The sequence below is a fragment of the Haliotis rufescens genome, unplaced genomic scaffold (genome assembly GCF_023055435.1).
Source record: "Haliotis rufescens isolate VD_foot unplaced genomic scaffold, xgHalRufe1.0.p SCAF_46, whole genome shotgun sequence".
Lineage (NCBI taxonomy): Eukaryota > Metazoa > Mollusca > Gastropoda > Lepetellida > Haliotidae > Haliotis > Haliotis rufescens.
The window spans coordinates 831,325-847,476 of record NW_025964179.1 but is presented as its reverse complement, the minus strand read 5'-3'; the positions used below and the strand labels follow the sequence as shown (position 1 = coordinate 847,476).

At 40.7% G+C, this 16,152-nt stretch overlaps 1 protein-coding gene across 2 annotated transcripts in view; it reads right to left on the bottom strand.

The window, feature by feature from the left end:
• The window catches only part of LOC124141620 (cysteinyl leukotriene receptor 2-like), a 28,715-nt gene extending 12,776 nt beyond the window's left edge, over positions 1 to 15,939 (bottom strand). For both annotated transcript variants that reach the window (XM_046509650.2, XM_046509649.2), the window contains exon 1: positions 15,651 to 15,939. Coding sequence is in view for 1 of the 2 variants with exons in the window: in XM_046509649.2 (XP_046365605.2) it covers positions 15,651 to 15,731 (81 nt within the window). In the remaining variant the exon portion in view is untranslated. The remainder of the gene's footprint in view (positions 1 to 15,650) is intronic.
• Positions 15,940 to 16,152: the final 213 nt, after the last annotated feature.

The following is a 16,152-nucleotide window of genomic DNA, read 5'->3' as shown; positions in this document are numbered from 1 at the left end:
CTAACTGCACTAGTACCTCATGACTATCTCATGACTCACTGCACTGTTATGTCATGACTAACTGCACTGTTATGTCATGACTAAGTGCACTAGCACCACAGTACTAAATGCACTAGTAGCCGAGGTGCCGCCGGCACAATGAGGAGATGCAGGCTTTCATGTGGATCTTAGATTTCATTCCGATCATAGCAGTTTAACCAGGGAAGCAATAGTCTTCAAGAGACTCTCCTCTTTGTCCGTTAACTGACATAATGTTCTTGCATCAAACATGTACGTGTTATGAAGTGAAACTCAATGACTCGTGTCTAATGCATTTGGCGAAGTATGTGTGTAAGTGGTTACGGTGGGAACTGACTCAAAGTGAAGTTAAATTATTTATAGATCGCAGTCATATAGCTGGAATGTTGCGGAGTGCGGAGTTAAACAACAAACAAAATAAATGTTTACTGGACAGTTAGCTTTGTAAAATTAGCACACTCATCATTACAATCTATTATTCATCTACTTCAATAGAAATACACTGTGGGATAGAACTTAAGAGTTGGAGAAACTACATTTGGAAAATGTACATGATTTATTGAATAGGTGTAGTGGGATAAAGCTGTTTAGACCTTTTGTGAACATAGTTTTTTTGTTAAAAGTGTCGATACCTACTGGAAAAATGATTGAACTTATTCGTGACAGTTGCATTTAGTCAGCACCAGCGGGGACAGTATTTTCTGTGATGTCGTCATGTTATATTATTAAGTCCTGAAGGAATTGGTTATTTTGGATCGAACAACTGAGACACAGAAAACATATTCGCGTCCTCTCAACACGCAGACAGCTATAAATTGACAAATATATGTTTGAGCGCACTCTAATCTCCTGCCTTTGATCTTTGTCTTTTAGGAAAGATGTTGACTCGTGTCTAAGATATTCTCATATGTACACAGACATCATATATAGTTAAAATATATTTTAACAACACATATATACATATGTGCGTGCGTGCGTGCGTGCGTGCGTGCGTGCGTGCGTGCGTGCGTGCGTGCGTGCGTGCGTGCGTGCGTGCGTGTCCGTTCAGGTCTTTACCTTCACATTTGACACTATACTTGTATATACCTTATGACACAATGACACATTATTTTATAACAGTATGTATTAAGAACTATAGTGTATTATCATTCTACGAAAGCCATACGGCCGTGATCCATTTGTTATAGTTTCTGTGTGTGGGACATGGGGGTTTATGGGTTACTGTACAAGAATTTCATACATTTCTAATTTTGTCTACAATAATCTCTGATAATTCATTTTGGTATATGTGTTTTACATATTCCCGTTTAATATGTTGTCAGTTATGTTTTAATTTTCCAAAAATCTAAATTCATAAAATATAACTCCACCTGAATATAGGAATATTCAGTAGGGGAGGTAACCGCTTATGGGCAAAGCAATAGTGAAACATATATATGTGGAACTAGTGAAAGATAAACGCTTTCAAACGAGTTCAACTTTTTTCTTTAAAATGTGTCTGTGGTATAACATTCTGAATAACTTTTTGTCTATTTGTAATAGTTTTTTGAAAAGTCAGTGCGAGTTGTGGGTAACTGAAATATGGCCTTATGGGTAACTGAATAGAATGTCACATTTTGGTCTGGTATTCCTTAACATTCTCAATATTTTTTTAGTTGTTCAGTTTTAGTTTTATTTGTCAGAAAGTACGACGAAATAATGAGAGGGAGACAGTGAGGTTCCCAAACCCCCTTTTGGTATGCTCGATTCGGGGTATCAGTGTATTTCGCCAAAAAGACGTATTTGATACGCATATTACACATTCAAGAATGGTGTACGTAACACCTGCCTTTATATCGCTTATATTTACTATATTTCATCAGAAATTTAACTTCAAATCGAACTTTTCTATTACCCTGGAACATGTCTTATACAACCCGCGTCCTGCATGACACACTTATGGAACATCATCATTCCTTGACCCATGGGGCTGTTGTTACAGGGGGCACGGGTGGCCCAGTAGTCTAAGGCGCCGCGATTCTCTATGCAGAGTTGCGTCCCTTGGGCACGCCAGAAACCTATGATTGTGGGTTCGAATCCAGGTTCGCCCCGATTATGTTTCTAGGTTTGTCAGCACCAACCCGTACTCGTGGGTTTCACCGAAGTGGTAAACGTCTGAGACCTGCATCACTTCGGGCTTTCCTCCCACATTAAGCTGACACGCCGCGATATAACTGGAATACTGTTAAAAGCGGCGTTAAACCCGACTCACTCACTCACTCACTGTTGTTACAAAACGTGGTGACAAAAAGATGTAGTTACGTATCAATCTTTAGAGGTTCACGTGAATTTGTCAACAATGAAAGCAAATGTCATCTGAAGTGTACTGAGAAAACAATATGTGAAATGCTTGACTTCCTCATTGGGGGAAGATATATATTCACGCAAGAAGTAGGCATCCACATGGGCACCAATTGTGCTCCCCTGCTATAAGCTGATCTGTTTTTTATGTATATGAATCAGAATTTCTTTTCGGATTGGCAAAGTCAAAACAAGGTAAATTGGCCAAGAAGTTTAACTTATAACACGCTTCATGTATTTATATCGATGATCTGATATCGTTCAATAACCATCAAAAAGCCAATAAACTGATTAACTCACTTGAATCAGAACTATAGCACCAGTGAGACCGCCTCATCCTTCATTTTTTTATCCATGCATAAATATACAAAACACCCTCCACAAGACAAGTTCCCCTCTTTTGGCACATTTTTTTGGCATAGGCCTCGACAGCATCTATGAAATCCCATAGTCTTAAAGTCCCAATTGGTAGCAGGCTGTTCACGATAGTTTTGGATACATTTGAAAAACTGACAAAGGTTACTGTTAACAATAGAGAAATCACCCGTTACAGTAACGCTATCAACAGTCCTGGCAGCCCAATTCGTTGAATTTATATCATGAGCTGCAAGTTGCATGTTCCGCGACTCTCTAGTACCATAAAGAAAATATCAAAATGGAGAAAACTGCAGTCCAATTTAATCACATCTTTTATTCCAATCCGATATCTCTGCTTGAAGATCTGACACCCCTTCAATAAAAGGTCAGGTCGGGTGAACGTTGAGCCCCATTTAAATGAAAGATACATGGTTTCTTGAGACAACCAGATCTAGCTTTCTGAGACCATTCATTTACATTCTACGGCCTCGATTCGGTAATTCCGATTTCCAGAGAAGAACACCCAGAGAGAAGACAACTGTTCCTTCTTTGTACCCCCACTGGGGTGCAGATGCCGACTCTCAGGAACGACAGGGTGTACAAGATATCCACAACGATACAATGGTTAGATTCGGACCTGCCCCCTTATCTCGTTTTCAATATTCTGAAATCAGATGAGAATGCTACGCTCACTGAGATTGGTCGGCTGATCAGAAACTTCAGCTGTCTCGGTCTCAAAGGAGGGGTTGTCAGATTTTCACGCAGAGAAGAAAAAGATTGGAGTAAAAGATCTGATTTTAATGAGATAAGAGAAATCTAAAAACAAAGTGTGACTATGAACCTGCCTTAAAATGACATTTCGTTAAAGAAAATGTCACCTCAGTGTTAACATACCCAGCCCCGTTATTTCTGCTAGTGCACCTTAACTGACTGTCCTTTGAAACCTACTGACTTATTCCGTTATTCTGTTATATGTGTTCATCAACTCTCGCCTGTGTGAACATGAAAATATATCAACTCGCACACACCTACTCAAAGTTCATCTGATTGAGGGGCAAGCAACAGCCAGGAATCGTCGTTACAGAAAATAAAGAAGTTGTTATCCACAAACAATTTCATGTCTACGCGTTCTTCAAACATCTAAATGCCTATCAAAGATTTAATACACAACATTTCCCGAAATAGCTAAAAATCAATTTGCTTTTAAAAGGGCAATCGACGCGGTTAACATGTAAAAGCTTTTGTGCTCAAATCTCAAAATAATACAACTTTATTCACGTCCGTTTGGGCGATTGACATTGTTTGGAGATCAAGGTCACGCGCGGTAAACATGTCTTTTGGATATGGAAATGTTTTTTTCGCTTTATTTGGTGTCTCATCCAACGTAAAGATGATATACTGTTCAATGCTGCGTTAAGCCCAACGCACTCAATCACTCACAGTCTGAAGGCAGAATCACGATAACAATTTTTTTGGTAATAACACTTTGGCCTTTTACGCCCAATGAAATATATTTCGTCGTACAATCGAGACTGGTTGTTCGACCTGTAAACAGTTATTGATATTGTGAGCAACGCCCCACGCGTAGAACGTGGGAAGTACTGCCATACAATCTCGACCATGTATTAGACATTCAAGAATGTTCCTTTGTTCAGTTTTCAATTTTTTGGTCGAGAAATTGTCATATTTTCAAGCGTTGTCTAAAATGGGATGTCGCCAGTTTGAAAATAGTCTCGTAAAGCTCGAGAAAGCTGCTTTCTGATAGGCTAATGTCGACTTCCTGTTAGTCATTTCATTGGTCGGTCAAAGTTCGCGAAATGTTCTTACGTGACCCGCAATGGGATGTCCCCAGATCTTTGTTTTGCGGTAGCGAGACCTAAGATCTGTTTTAAATGAGATTGTTCTAAACTGGCATCCACACGGGTATCTACCAACACCTAATATAAATTAGTATGTTAATTCTGCTGAGTCAGCTACTATTGTTGATAGACTACACAGGATCAGAAACAACACATGCATTGTATCACCCTACACAATGTCAGAATTATTAAAGGACCCTTTCAAAAAGCCAAACAGATTGGCAGAATTGGGAAAGCAAATGAGACATCACATCGAGAGCCAATAGAAGCTAAAGATGATGGGAAAAAACTATGAGGGGCGCAGTGGCTTATTTACGATAGACAACGAGTCGGTCCCGCATATTCTCACTGGTTTCACTGTTGGGTGCGATCGTTCGGCCATTGCGTTAACCTGGCCTCAGACCACAATTAATTTCCTTCTTTGCTATCTACAGTGACATGACAGCCCACCATAATTATTATCAGTCGTAGGCTGTTCTCCTGTTGCATGCTGACCAACCTGCCACTTGTCACTCAAAACGCAAAGTTTCGGCCAGAATCCATTAGCTTGCTTTCGCAGTAACCACTGTCAACAATGCTCACCGGAAGTTTCGAGCCGAAACACACACAGCGGCCTTCAACTTGGGGTCAAATCATGGGAAGCTGGAATCAATACCTTCACAGATTGGGGCTTACAAAAAATTGACAGCAAACTACAATGTCTTATCTTTCATTTAAGCTATCACAAATCACTCCAAAAAAATTGCCACAGGCTGAACAGCCCATTTGAACAGGGTACTATATTCTCCTATTTTTCCTTCCGGTTCATGGTAAAACTTAAGGGGGATAACTGTGGTCTGAGGCCACATGCGCAGTCCAGCTACATCTATGGGAGACAACTCACTAGACACTTCCCTCTCAAAAATAAATCGTCCATTTTACGACGTCATTTTGGTTGCGAGCGCATGTTCGAACCTCCACAAATGATGTTATGACAGAAAAATGTTTTAAAACCCAACTCTGATCCTGAAATCCCGTCCACTAATAGAGGTTTTTCTCTCTGCCATTCCCTGTAATGTGTACTGTGATATTAGTTACAACATGTTAAGTGATTGGTGCAAAAAGAAAAGAAGAGCAAAATTGTTTTACCAAAAAACAGAGTTACCTGGAACACATATATAATGTTACTAGTATATTCAGAAACAGAAAAATCCAAACAAAACTCTACATATCGTTGCTTCATGAAAGAAATCGCCTCCGTGGTCTAGTGGCAGAGCGTCAGCCCGGAGGGTGAGCGAGCGACGTCAGGGGGAAACAGCACTCCAAAGAAATCAAATATGGACAGGAATTTTCGTTTTTTTACGGATTCATAATTTGCTTATTATAGACTATAATTTCGACTGGTTTGACTTGTGTTCGGCGCTATTCTCGCTGCGCTGCACGAAGCGTCACCTATCGGAGGATCGAAGAATGAGAAGCGTTTATCATAAGAAAGATGTACAATAAAGAGCTGCAGCCAAAGTGGCATGTGATTTTGTTGTTGATTAATACACGAGTAGAAAGGTTGAAGCTATCGCTCAACATCATATTATGCACAGTAAAAAACTACATACAATCCTTTCAGAAAATTCAGGTAAACGAACAGTCGATAACAAACTTGGTCAATACAAAATGTAAACTTTTAGGCAAATTATCACTAGATATGATAATGTACAACTAAAGTTGTATTTTCTGTTCAGCTAAGCTCTGTTTCATATGCAGAAATAAGATTACCGTGTGTACCTTACGTACATTTTCTTCCAATCTATCGGTGATAAGGTAAGAAAATACCAAATAATATGAATTCAAAGAATATTGAAGGTCGGATGAATCGTATCTAAAACTATTATTTAAGAAATAATATATACTAATGTCGAGTTATTTTAGTTGCAGCTAAATAGTAATAACCATAAATGTAGCACTTTGGAACAACTGGTTGCTATTGCCGGATATGTTTTGACATATGGAACAATTTGATCAGTCACCGTTTTTGTCTCCCAGGGAAATGAATGGCAACAAAATGCAAATATCGTAATTACAACCGAAAAAACTTATATGCATAATATCAGGTAGTTACCTTGTTCAAGGAATGTATCCATCAATGTCCACATAAATAGAGGTTATCACGCGGGTGTGTTTGGGGATGGTAAATATCCTACATTAGGAATAAACATTGTATTTAGCGAGCCTTGGCGAGCTAAATACATAGTGTTTTTTCCTAATACAGGATATTTACCATCCCCAAACACACAAGCGTGATAACCTCTTTATCATATAATGTCATTCTTTAATTTTGTGCTTCAAAATCGCTTTCCCTCTCTCACAAACATTACCGAAACATTGCGAGTCTTCCTGGAATGCGCGCATTTATATTTATTACGTCACAAGGTAAGTGATGTGTCAGTCGGACAGTGACAGTAGCCAATATAGTTCCAACTGAAATCTGTCTCTTGTACAGTGGCGAAGCAGCATATACGCAAAACAACAATTGTTTTTAATTGCCTTTCGCCAATCCATCGGTCTGTCCGCTAGAGTAACTGCCCTTTGTCAAAGGGAAGCTACTCTAACCCTAGTCTATGAGACGTCACGGCCACGTTCAGACGTTGTTGACAGTCGGTCTGTCCTGTCATAACGTTAAGAAGTGAAGTCAGATGTACACACAGCGACAAAACGAAACAAGGTAACAATTCAAATATATTTCGGCCAAATCCAAATATTTTAATTTGTGGAGAAGGTTTCAAGCCGCAGAGGTCTACAAGCACAGATGTGGCTACTGATCCCGCTTGGCTAGGCCTAGTGCCCTCGCAAAATTGTTTAGAAATTTATATCTACAAAGTTGCCAAAACTTATAAAATGCCTTAGCTACGTCACAGTTAGACACGGATTTTCAGTATGTTAGACTATTCTTTTGATAATGATAGCAATGATCCCTGTAGTTTATCCAGATTCCCGATGGTTAATTCTGACTCGATCGCCGAATGACGAGGGCTACGCCATTTTTGTTTATAAACAGTGAAAGTAGTCCCTACTTGACCTTTGATATTTGCATCTCTATCCGCATATGACCCCAACGGATATCGTTTTTATCCATTGGCTTTATCCTGCCGAGAAACCTACCCATTATATGATAAAGAAACAATATCCTAATATAGCTGAAGCTGTACAAATAAAGCCACAAAATCCCCTCCATATTCAATAGAAATACGTGCATAAAGCAGAGTCGACTGTACGATTCCGACTATATCACAAGCATGTGGTTATGAATCAATATCAAATAGTGATGATACCAGGTGTTCGCGAAAAGGTGAGCCTATCCTGCCCTACCGGTGGCATCCGTCACAAACACATGCAAAGGCAAGTCAATTAAAATGGAAATACACGGTAATATATAGTACAAGTCAAAATAGGGAATTACATCAGACATCATTTTTGTCATTGATGCGTCAAATGTGGAAATGGCCTCCACATGTCTTTTGCTTTACTGAGGCTTTGAATGTTCAACTTCTGAGCAAGAGTTGAATGACGGTCCTGGAAATCTTGGTAGAAAGAGCAAGCTCGTTTGTATCTCGTTAGTTGCTAAATGTAAACACCAAAGGCTGGAGCTGCAGGAATATTGCTCGACATGTAGATGACTATTGGAAAGTTGAAGTCATCCGTCTTGTCATACAGTCTTGTGGAGAGTGTTTTGTCACTCTGAATCTTTATACATGGATCTTAATATGAAACAGATGAGGCGGTCTCGTTGGTCTCCTATATTTCTAGTCCAGATGGGTAAATCAGTGAAAGGGAATTGGATATTTGATTGTTATTGAAGCTAAAGTTGAACTTCTTGGCCCAATTACCTTGTTTTGACTTTGCCAATCCGAGCAGAAATTCTGATTTATGTGCATAAAAAACATACCCTCAAAAAGGGAAGCACAATTAGTGCCCCTAGGGATGCTTACGTCTTGCCTCAATGTCTTACCAATATTACGTAGATGCTATCAATGAGGAAGTCCAGCATTTCACAATTTGTTTTCTCAGTAAACTTCAGAAGGCATTTGCTTTCAATTTTTACATTGTCAGAAACTCTAAATATAGATGCGTAACTGTATATGTGGTCATACGGTTTTTTGTAACAAAAGCCCCATGGATCAAGGAATGAAGTTTTTCATCAGGTATGTCATGTGGGGTAGTGGTGTAAAAGTTGAAAAATCAAATGTTTTGACAGAATGGAACCTTTCTGAGATTGCAAAAAGTCAAGCAAATCCTTTGAGCTTTTTAGAATCCACAAAGTAAAACTTGTTCGCTGTCACGTTTGTTTGTAAGAATGTAAAATGTTAAATATGTGGCGTTTCGGGGTATTAAAACCCGTGTTCGTCTCTCAACTAATAAAGAAAGTTTGTTTAAGGTGTTTCACATAGGTGCCATGTCTCATTGGTCAGCTGAGATACAACACGTGACAACTATGTTCGTGATGCCCACGGTACTTTCAAATGATGCCCACGGTACTTTCAAATGATACCCACGGTACTTTCAAACATCCCTTGAGTTAGATAACAATGATAAATCAATCAGCAGATTGTCAGCCAATGCTTTGAACAAAGTATCATGTTTTAACATAGGCATTTCACGCCCAGATATGGATGTATTCCGTCTGCTCTAGTAAACCTACATATAAACATTCAATCAACGTATTATCCTTTGATCGATTTTTTCTTTTTCAACTCAACTGACCACACCTCTCTTGATACGCTGTCACCTGGTTTCATAACCCAATCTTAGATTAAATAAGTACCCACTACACGAGAAATGTGACATGCGAACCACTTATTACTGTAATAAAATCATTCACTGAGCGTTAAGTGAATGAAGACAAATTCACAGGTGTAGGGTTATACTATAAATCATGAATGACAAGAAGAGAGTAGAATTGTAATTTTGCCTGATAAATAAGGGTCGTTGCTCTTTTGTGTATATGAACTGAACAGGACTTAATTGTTGCAAAAATAATACGTTGACGTATGTACTGTATACTAAACTACATAATTGTAGGTACATACAAATTGCACACGCAGACAAATTTGCAAGGTGAAAGGTTATTGTAAGGATCATCCAGTCAAATGCGAAGGGATGTCCTACTCGCTGTCAATGAGGTCCTCCAATTGCCCCATCGCTGGTACGAAGACCAGTTTTTATCCCCCGCCGGGCCAGAATGGCCGAAGGGGGATTATGTCGTGGCGCAGCCCGTTCGTCTGTCTGTCTGTCTGTCCGTCCGTCCGTCTATCCGTCCCACAGAGGGTACTAAGCTTGTGAAATCAACTCCTCCTACAGTTTCCAGAGAATATCCCTGAAACTCTACACACAAGATGTCGACATGTTGATGATACGCATATCGCAGTCCCATTTTATTTCGACAAATTTTGACAGAGTTACTGCCCCTTTTACGGAGCTTCATTTGCCTAATTGTGAGAGAGGTTAATAAGCTTGTGAAATCAACTCCTCCTACAGTTTCCAGAGAATATCCCTGAAACTCTACACACAAGATGTCGACATGTTGATGATACGCATATCGCAGTCCCATTTTATTTCGACAAATTTTGACAGAGTTACTGCCCCTTTTACGGAGCTTCATTTGCCTAATTGTGAGAGAGGTTAATAAGCTTGTGAAATCAACTCCTCCTACAGTTTCCAGAGAATATCCCTGAAACTCTACACACAAGATGTCGACATGTTGATGATACGCATATCGCAGTCCCATTTTGTTTCGACAAATTTTGACACAGTTACTGCCCCTGTTTTATGGAGCTTCATGAAATCTACTCCTCCTCCAGTTTCCAGAGAATATCCCTGACACTCTACACACAAGATGTCGACATGTTGATGATACGCATATCGCAGTCCCATTTCATGTCGACACATTTTGACAGAGTTACTGCCACTGTTTTACGGAGCTTTATTTGCCTAATTGTGAGAGAGGGTACTAAGCTTGTGAAATCAACTCCTCCTACAGTGCACATGTTTAATATATCCATATCACAGTCACGTTTCATTTCTTGTCATGTTGAGAGAGTTACTGCCCTTGGTTTATGAAGCTCGATTTTCACAACTGTGAGAGAGGGTACTGTTTTTGTGATGTCAACTCCTACATTTTTCAGGGAATATCCCTGACGCTCTAAACACATGCCGATCTACACACAGCATGTGTTATTGATACACATATCACAGTCGTTCTAAATTTGATTTATTTTAACAGAGTTACTACCCTGGTTTATGATCCTCATTTTTGGCAACTGATACAGGTACAACTTTGTCTCAGGTAACAACCATTATAAAACAATGTCATTTAGTCTCAAAATGTCACAATATCTAACTGTAGTTAGTTTCCTTGTATAAGGCTTTTGTGGGTGAGCTACATCTTTATGGCATTAGCATTCAGACTGGATTACTCCCAACAAAATGTTCTGCACAATTTGTTTCAAATGCAGTGCCATCTACTGTTGTTATTTCATAAAATACAAAGAAAATATAAACTCGTTAAAAAAGTTCATGCGGGGGATGTTGTGCTCTCGGAGAACTCTTGTTTGGTCGTGACGCTAATTGGCATCTTGAGATTACGCGGATTAAGACAGCGCCGGCTAGACGACTGAGGGTTGGAATGTTGTTTCCCTTTTAACACCATTTCACCTCACCTCATGAAAAAGCTATCAATGATGTCAACCGTGAATGTGGTTTCAGGGGCAAAGATATGGTATCACCAGTAATCTACTGGAGGCGGTGAAGTCGCTGTTCAAGGATGTGAAATACACTGTCAGAGTTAATGACCATATGTACCGGTTCACTCTCAGTCTGTCTACATCTCAGTCTGCCTACACTAATTACTAATTTATACTCAGTCTGCCTACCAAAAAGTGTAGGCAGAATGAGATGTAGGCAGACTGAGAAGTTACCTCTGTACCCATGGTGTAGTGCCTCTGGTTGGGGTAAAACCAAGTTGTTAGCGACCTAGCGGAATCTTAATGACGGCTGAATTGTGGTTTGGTATCAATAATAGTACTGTCAGTATTTTGTTGTATGGTATACGATATGGTGAGGAATGCCCCACGTGAAGAGACCCGTGAAGGATCCGGGGTAGAATAGGTCTTCAGCTACCCATGCTTGCCGTAAAAGGCGACTATGCTTGTCGTAAAAGAGGACTAACGGGATCGGGTGGTCAGGCTCGCTGACATGGTTGATACATGTCATCGATCCCGATTGCGTGGATCGATGCTCATGATATCAATCACTGGATTGTCTGGTCCAGACTCGATTATTTACAGACTGCCGTCATATAGCTGGAACATTGCTGAGTGCGGCGTTAAACAACAAACCAACCAACCCACGTGAAGACAAACTGCAGTGTTTGCGGTATCTTTTTTGGCCATTCAAGGTGTCACAAACGGAGACTCGGTGGTAATGAAAAGAATACAAGTGTCACATTTTAGACCGAAATCTGTGCTACGTTCTCAATACAATTTCGCCATTTCGCGAGGTTAATATTGATTATTCACACAACTATGAATATCTTGGGCTATGGCTTATTGAACATTTAGATTTTACTGTTGCAATATCTCAGATAGTGAAAACGGCCAGCCGCGCCCCAGGTACACTTTGCACCTGGTATGTTGACTCAGGTGGTTTTACCTATGATGTATTTAAAAACCCTGGTGCCACCTATAACCTGTATCAGTGTCATTTTGGGTATTATGCACAAAGGCATTAAAATATAATCCAAAATAGAGCATGTTACTTTTTTCTTGACTGGAAAAAGAGTGAGTTGGGTTTAACGCCCCTTTTAACAGTATTCCAGTTATATCACGGCGTGTTGGCTCAATGTGGGAGGAAAGGCCAAAGTCATGCTGGTTTACCACTTCGGTGAAACCAAAGAGCATGGGCATGGTGCTGACAAACCTAGATACAAAATCGGGGCGAACCGGGATTCGAACCCACATAGGTTTCCGGCGTGCCCAAGGGACGCAACTCTGCACCGCAAGACGACTGGGCCACCCGTGCCCCCGTTGGAACCAGAACTCCTCCCATATTGCAGGTGATATGAGATGGACTGCCAGTGTGACGTGATGTGTTCAAATTTCTCCAGCGTTTAAATAACATGCCTCGACACAGACACCCTCGTTGTAGTCATTAGTGGTCCAGCCGTGAGGCCGCTCGTAAGAAAAAATATGTATAGAATAGAGACAGGGTTGAATATTTATGACTTAGTGTGCCTAGTAAGGACATGGGCAGTGGGGTAGCCTTGTTGTTAAAGTGTTCTTTCGAGTGATTGATATCCTGCGCATCGATCCACGCAATTGCCATACGACATCAACCAAGTCAGCGAGTCTGGCCACCGTAAAATGTTCTCAGGTTTTGCACAAAAAAACATATTTAGGGGTACAGGCTAAATGTTCTGAAAAAAGATACTACCGCTTTTATTATCGTTACTGTGTACACAGGGGCGGTCGGGTGGCCTAGTGGTTAAGGTGTTCGCTCATCACGCCGAAGACCCGGGTTCGATTCCCGACATGGGTACAATGTGTGAAGCCCATTTCTGGTGTCCCCCGTCGTGATATTGCTGAAATATTTCTAAAAGCGGAGTAAAGCCGTACTCACTCACTCACTCACTCAGTTAGTAGTATTTACTTACAGCATATTCGACGCCGGTTATATCAGCTAGATGGAAGTAATTTATTCTGTGAAATGTGGAAAGATCAGTCAATAGAGATATTGCCTGAAACATTAGATGGGATTTTAGACAGATTGACTGAAACTCCTTTGTCTAATCTCCGCATAATATTTGGATCTATTTTGATCTTATGTCACTCTAAGTATGCCGTTAACACAATATTTTGGAATCAATTTGATGTCATTTTCCCCAGGCAAGGGAGTAAAGTGACTATTAAAGTCCAGTTTCCACCCTTACAGAAACTATGCTGGAATTTCGTGGCTCAATCGTAGCGCCATCAGCTGCTGTTACGGGTTATGTCCCTTCTGTGTCCCTGCTATTGACCAACCAGATGCCATCTATAATAATCACCTGCGTGAAATGATTTGGATAATAGCACTGTCGACGCCAAGTTGACGGCACACAAGCTTTACAAATCCTGCAATCGACTGAAATCTGCAGGACAGTTGCGATGTTGTTTACGAGCCGGATGTCGATTTCGTCACGCTGTTTGTTTGCACTAAGCATAGACTCGTTGAACCAGCACAAATATAATTCCAGCCTGGTTCGGCAAGTGTGGAAACTGGATTTTTTATAGTCAGTTAACTCCCTTGCCTCGGAAGATGTCTTATGTCAACAAATGTCAACACATCACTTATTATTTTTATTTTTTAACAGATTAGAAGCCCAGAGGTAGCAGTGACTTTAACCAGTCTCCTCATCAAAGCAAATAACCTGATTAGAAGCCAGATAATGACAATAGTTACATGCCAAGACAACAGGGGGCAGTAACCCATAAAATAAAGTGGATCGTAAAACTATAACATTGATCTATCAACAGTCACTTTTGCAATGGCTACTTCAATGGAAAATTCGTTTTAGAACAGTTGTTGAAAAGGAAGCGTCTGACAACAAGTCCTTATTATTGACCACAACAATGTTTTGCGTAACTTGAAGAACTCAAAGACCCTTGGTCTGCTAAGATCAAGCCCCCCTCGTCAGTATTTCAGCCTTTGCCAGTAAGAAATTTTTCAGTGTGGTGGTATTGAAAAGTTTTTTCCGTAAACGCCATGACAGTGCTCAAGAACCCATATACTTTACACATATCGACAATATGTTTGACATAGGGGACCCGTGAAGATCCGGGGTAGAATATGTCTTCAGCAACCCATGCTTACCGTAAAAGACGACTATGCGACTAACTGGATCGGGTGGTCAGGCTCTCTGACTTGATTGATGCATGTCATCGTATTCTCATTGCGTGGATCGATGCTCATGATGTCAACTGGATTATTTACAGACAGCCGTCATATAGCTGGAATATTGACGAGTGCGACGTTAAACAACAAACAAAAACATTAACAGAGGTCACGTTTCAACTGGTGGTGGTGACAAGATGTTGATGGCATTGACTAAATATGCTAATATCACTTGCTAGGAAGTAGAACTGTACAACTCCCCTCGCATTGAATGTCAGAAGAAGCGTGCACGAATTACAACAAAGGGCATAGTTGTTAAACCCATCCTGTTCACGGACTTTGGATCTCGAGGCAATTTCGTCATAAGGTTAAATGAAAAGGTTAAATTAAGGATTCTAATTCATTTCAGTCAGTCTAAAATTCAGTCTCATTTTTCAGTCATTATGTACAATGGAGTGAGTGAATGAGTTGGGTTTAACGCCGCTTTTAACATTAAACCAGTTATATCCAACATGTCAGCTTTATGTTGGGGGAAAGCCCGAAGTCATGCAGGTCTCAGACGTTTACCACTTCGGTGAAACCCACGAGCACGGGCATGGTGCTGCCAAACCTAGAAACATAATCGGGGCGAACCGGGATTCGAACCCAAAATCATAGGTTTCCGGCGTGCCCAAGGGACGCAATTCTGCACATTCTCCCCATTATGTACCTTGCCTGGGTGAATGAGGCAACCCATATACATATATATTGACTGAAATGTTTACTATTAAAGTCAAAATACACATTGCCTGATTATAGATACAGATATGTGTGTGTGTGTGAGAGAGAGAGAAAGAGAGAGAGAGAGAGGGGGGGGGGGGGGGGGGGGGGGGGAAGAGTTCGCGTGCGCTTGTCTTGTATTGTATTGTAATGTATAATAATTGTAATTTTTAACGATGTCAATACCAAACTAATTTCATTGATATTAAGTCTCTTATAACCTCCGGGTGGTCTCTGTACATTTTTAAAATCTCTCTCTCTCTCTCTCTCTCTCTCTCTCTCTCTCTCTCTCTCTCTACTCTCTCTCTCTCTCTCTCTCTCTCTCTCTCTCTAAATATTCTTACATCTCTCCGGTCCCTCTAATCAGTCACACTGACAGAATACCCGAAAGCCAAGCATCATGGGTGAGAAGTTACTTACGTTTCTGTCTGCCCTGATTCCATCGTAAGCTTGGCTTCGTAGTCCTTTTTCCCTTCCGTGGTACAAATGTACAAACGACATATACAAGTAACTCAACCGCTCTCATCAACCATTGCCTGCCAGTAGTCCAATACTGAGGCTGATACAAACCATGCTTCACTGGCTCCACAGTTGTGATGGTGTCACATGGCTGTTTGCTGTTCAGCGGCTGTGTTGGCCGTGTGATGAGGCCTACACTGTGTATTGATTACCCCAGCAAGGCTTCTCGTACTGGAAAAGAAATTCCGGTTTTCATACATCAGGAAATTACAAAATAGATTTTATCAAAACGCGTACCGCTATTGTGATTTCAGCCCTACGCGGTCAGCGCTTTCCATATTGTATTTGCTGGCGGACATAGCCGTCAGAGACCAGGTCTAGAACTTACTGCTCATTTGAATGGTGTCGTGGATAGAGCGTTGCCTTAGGAAAGGTCGGTGGTTCGATCACCAGGCGCGTTATA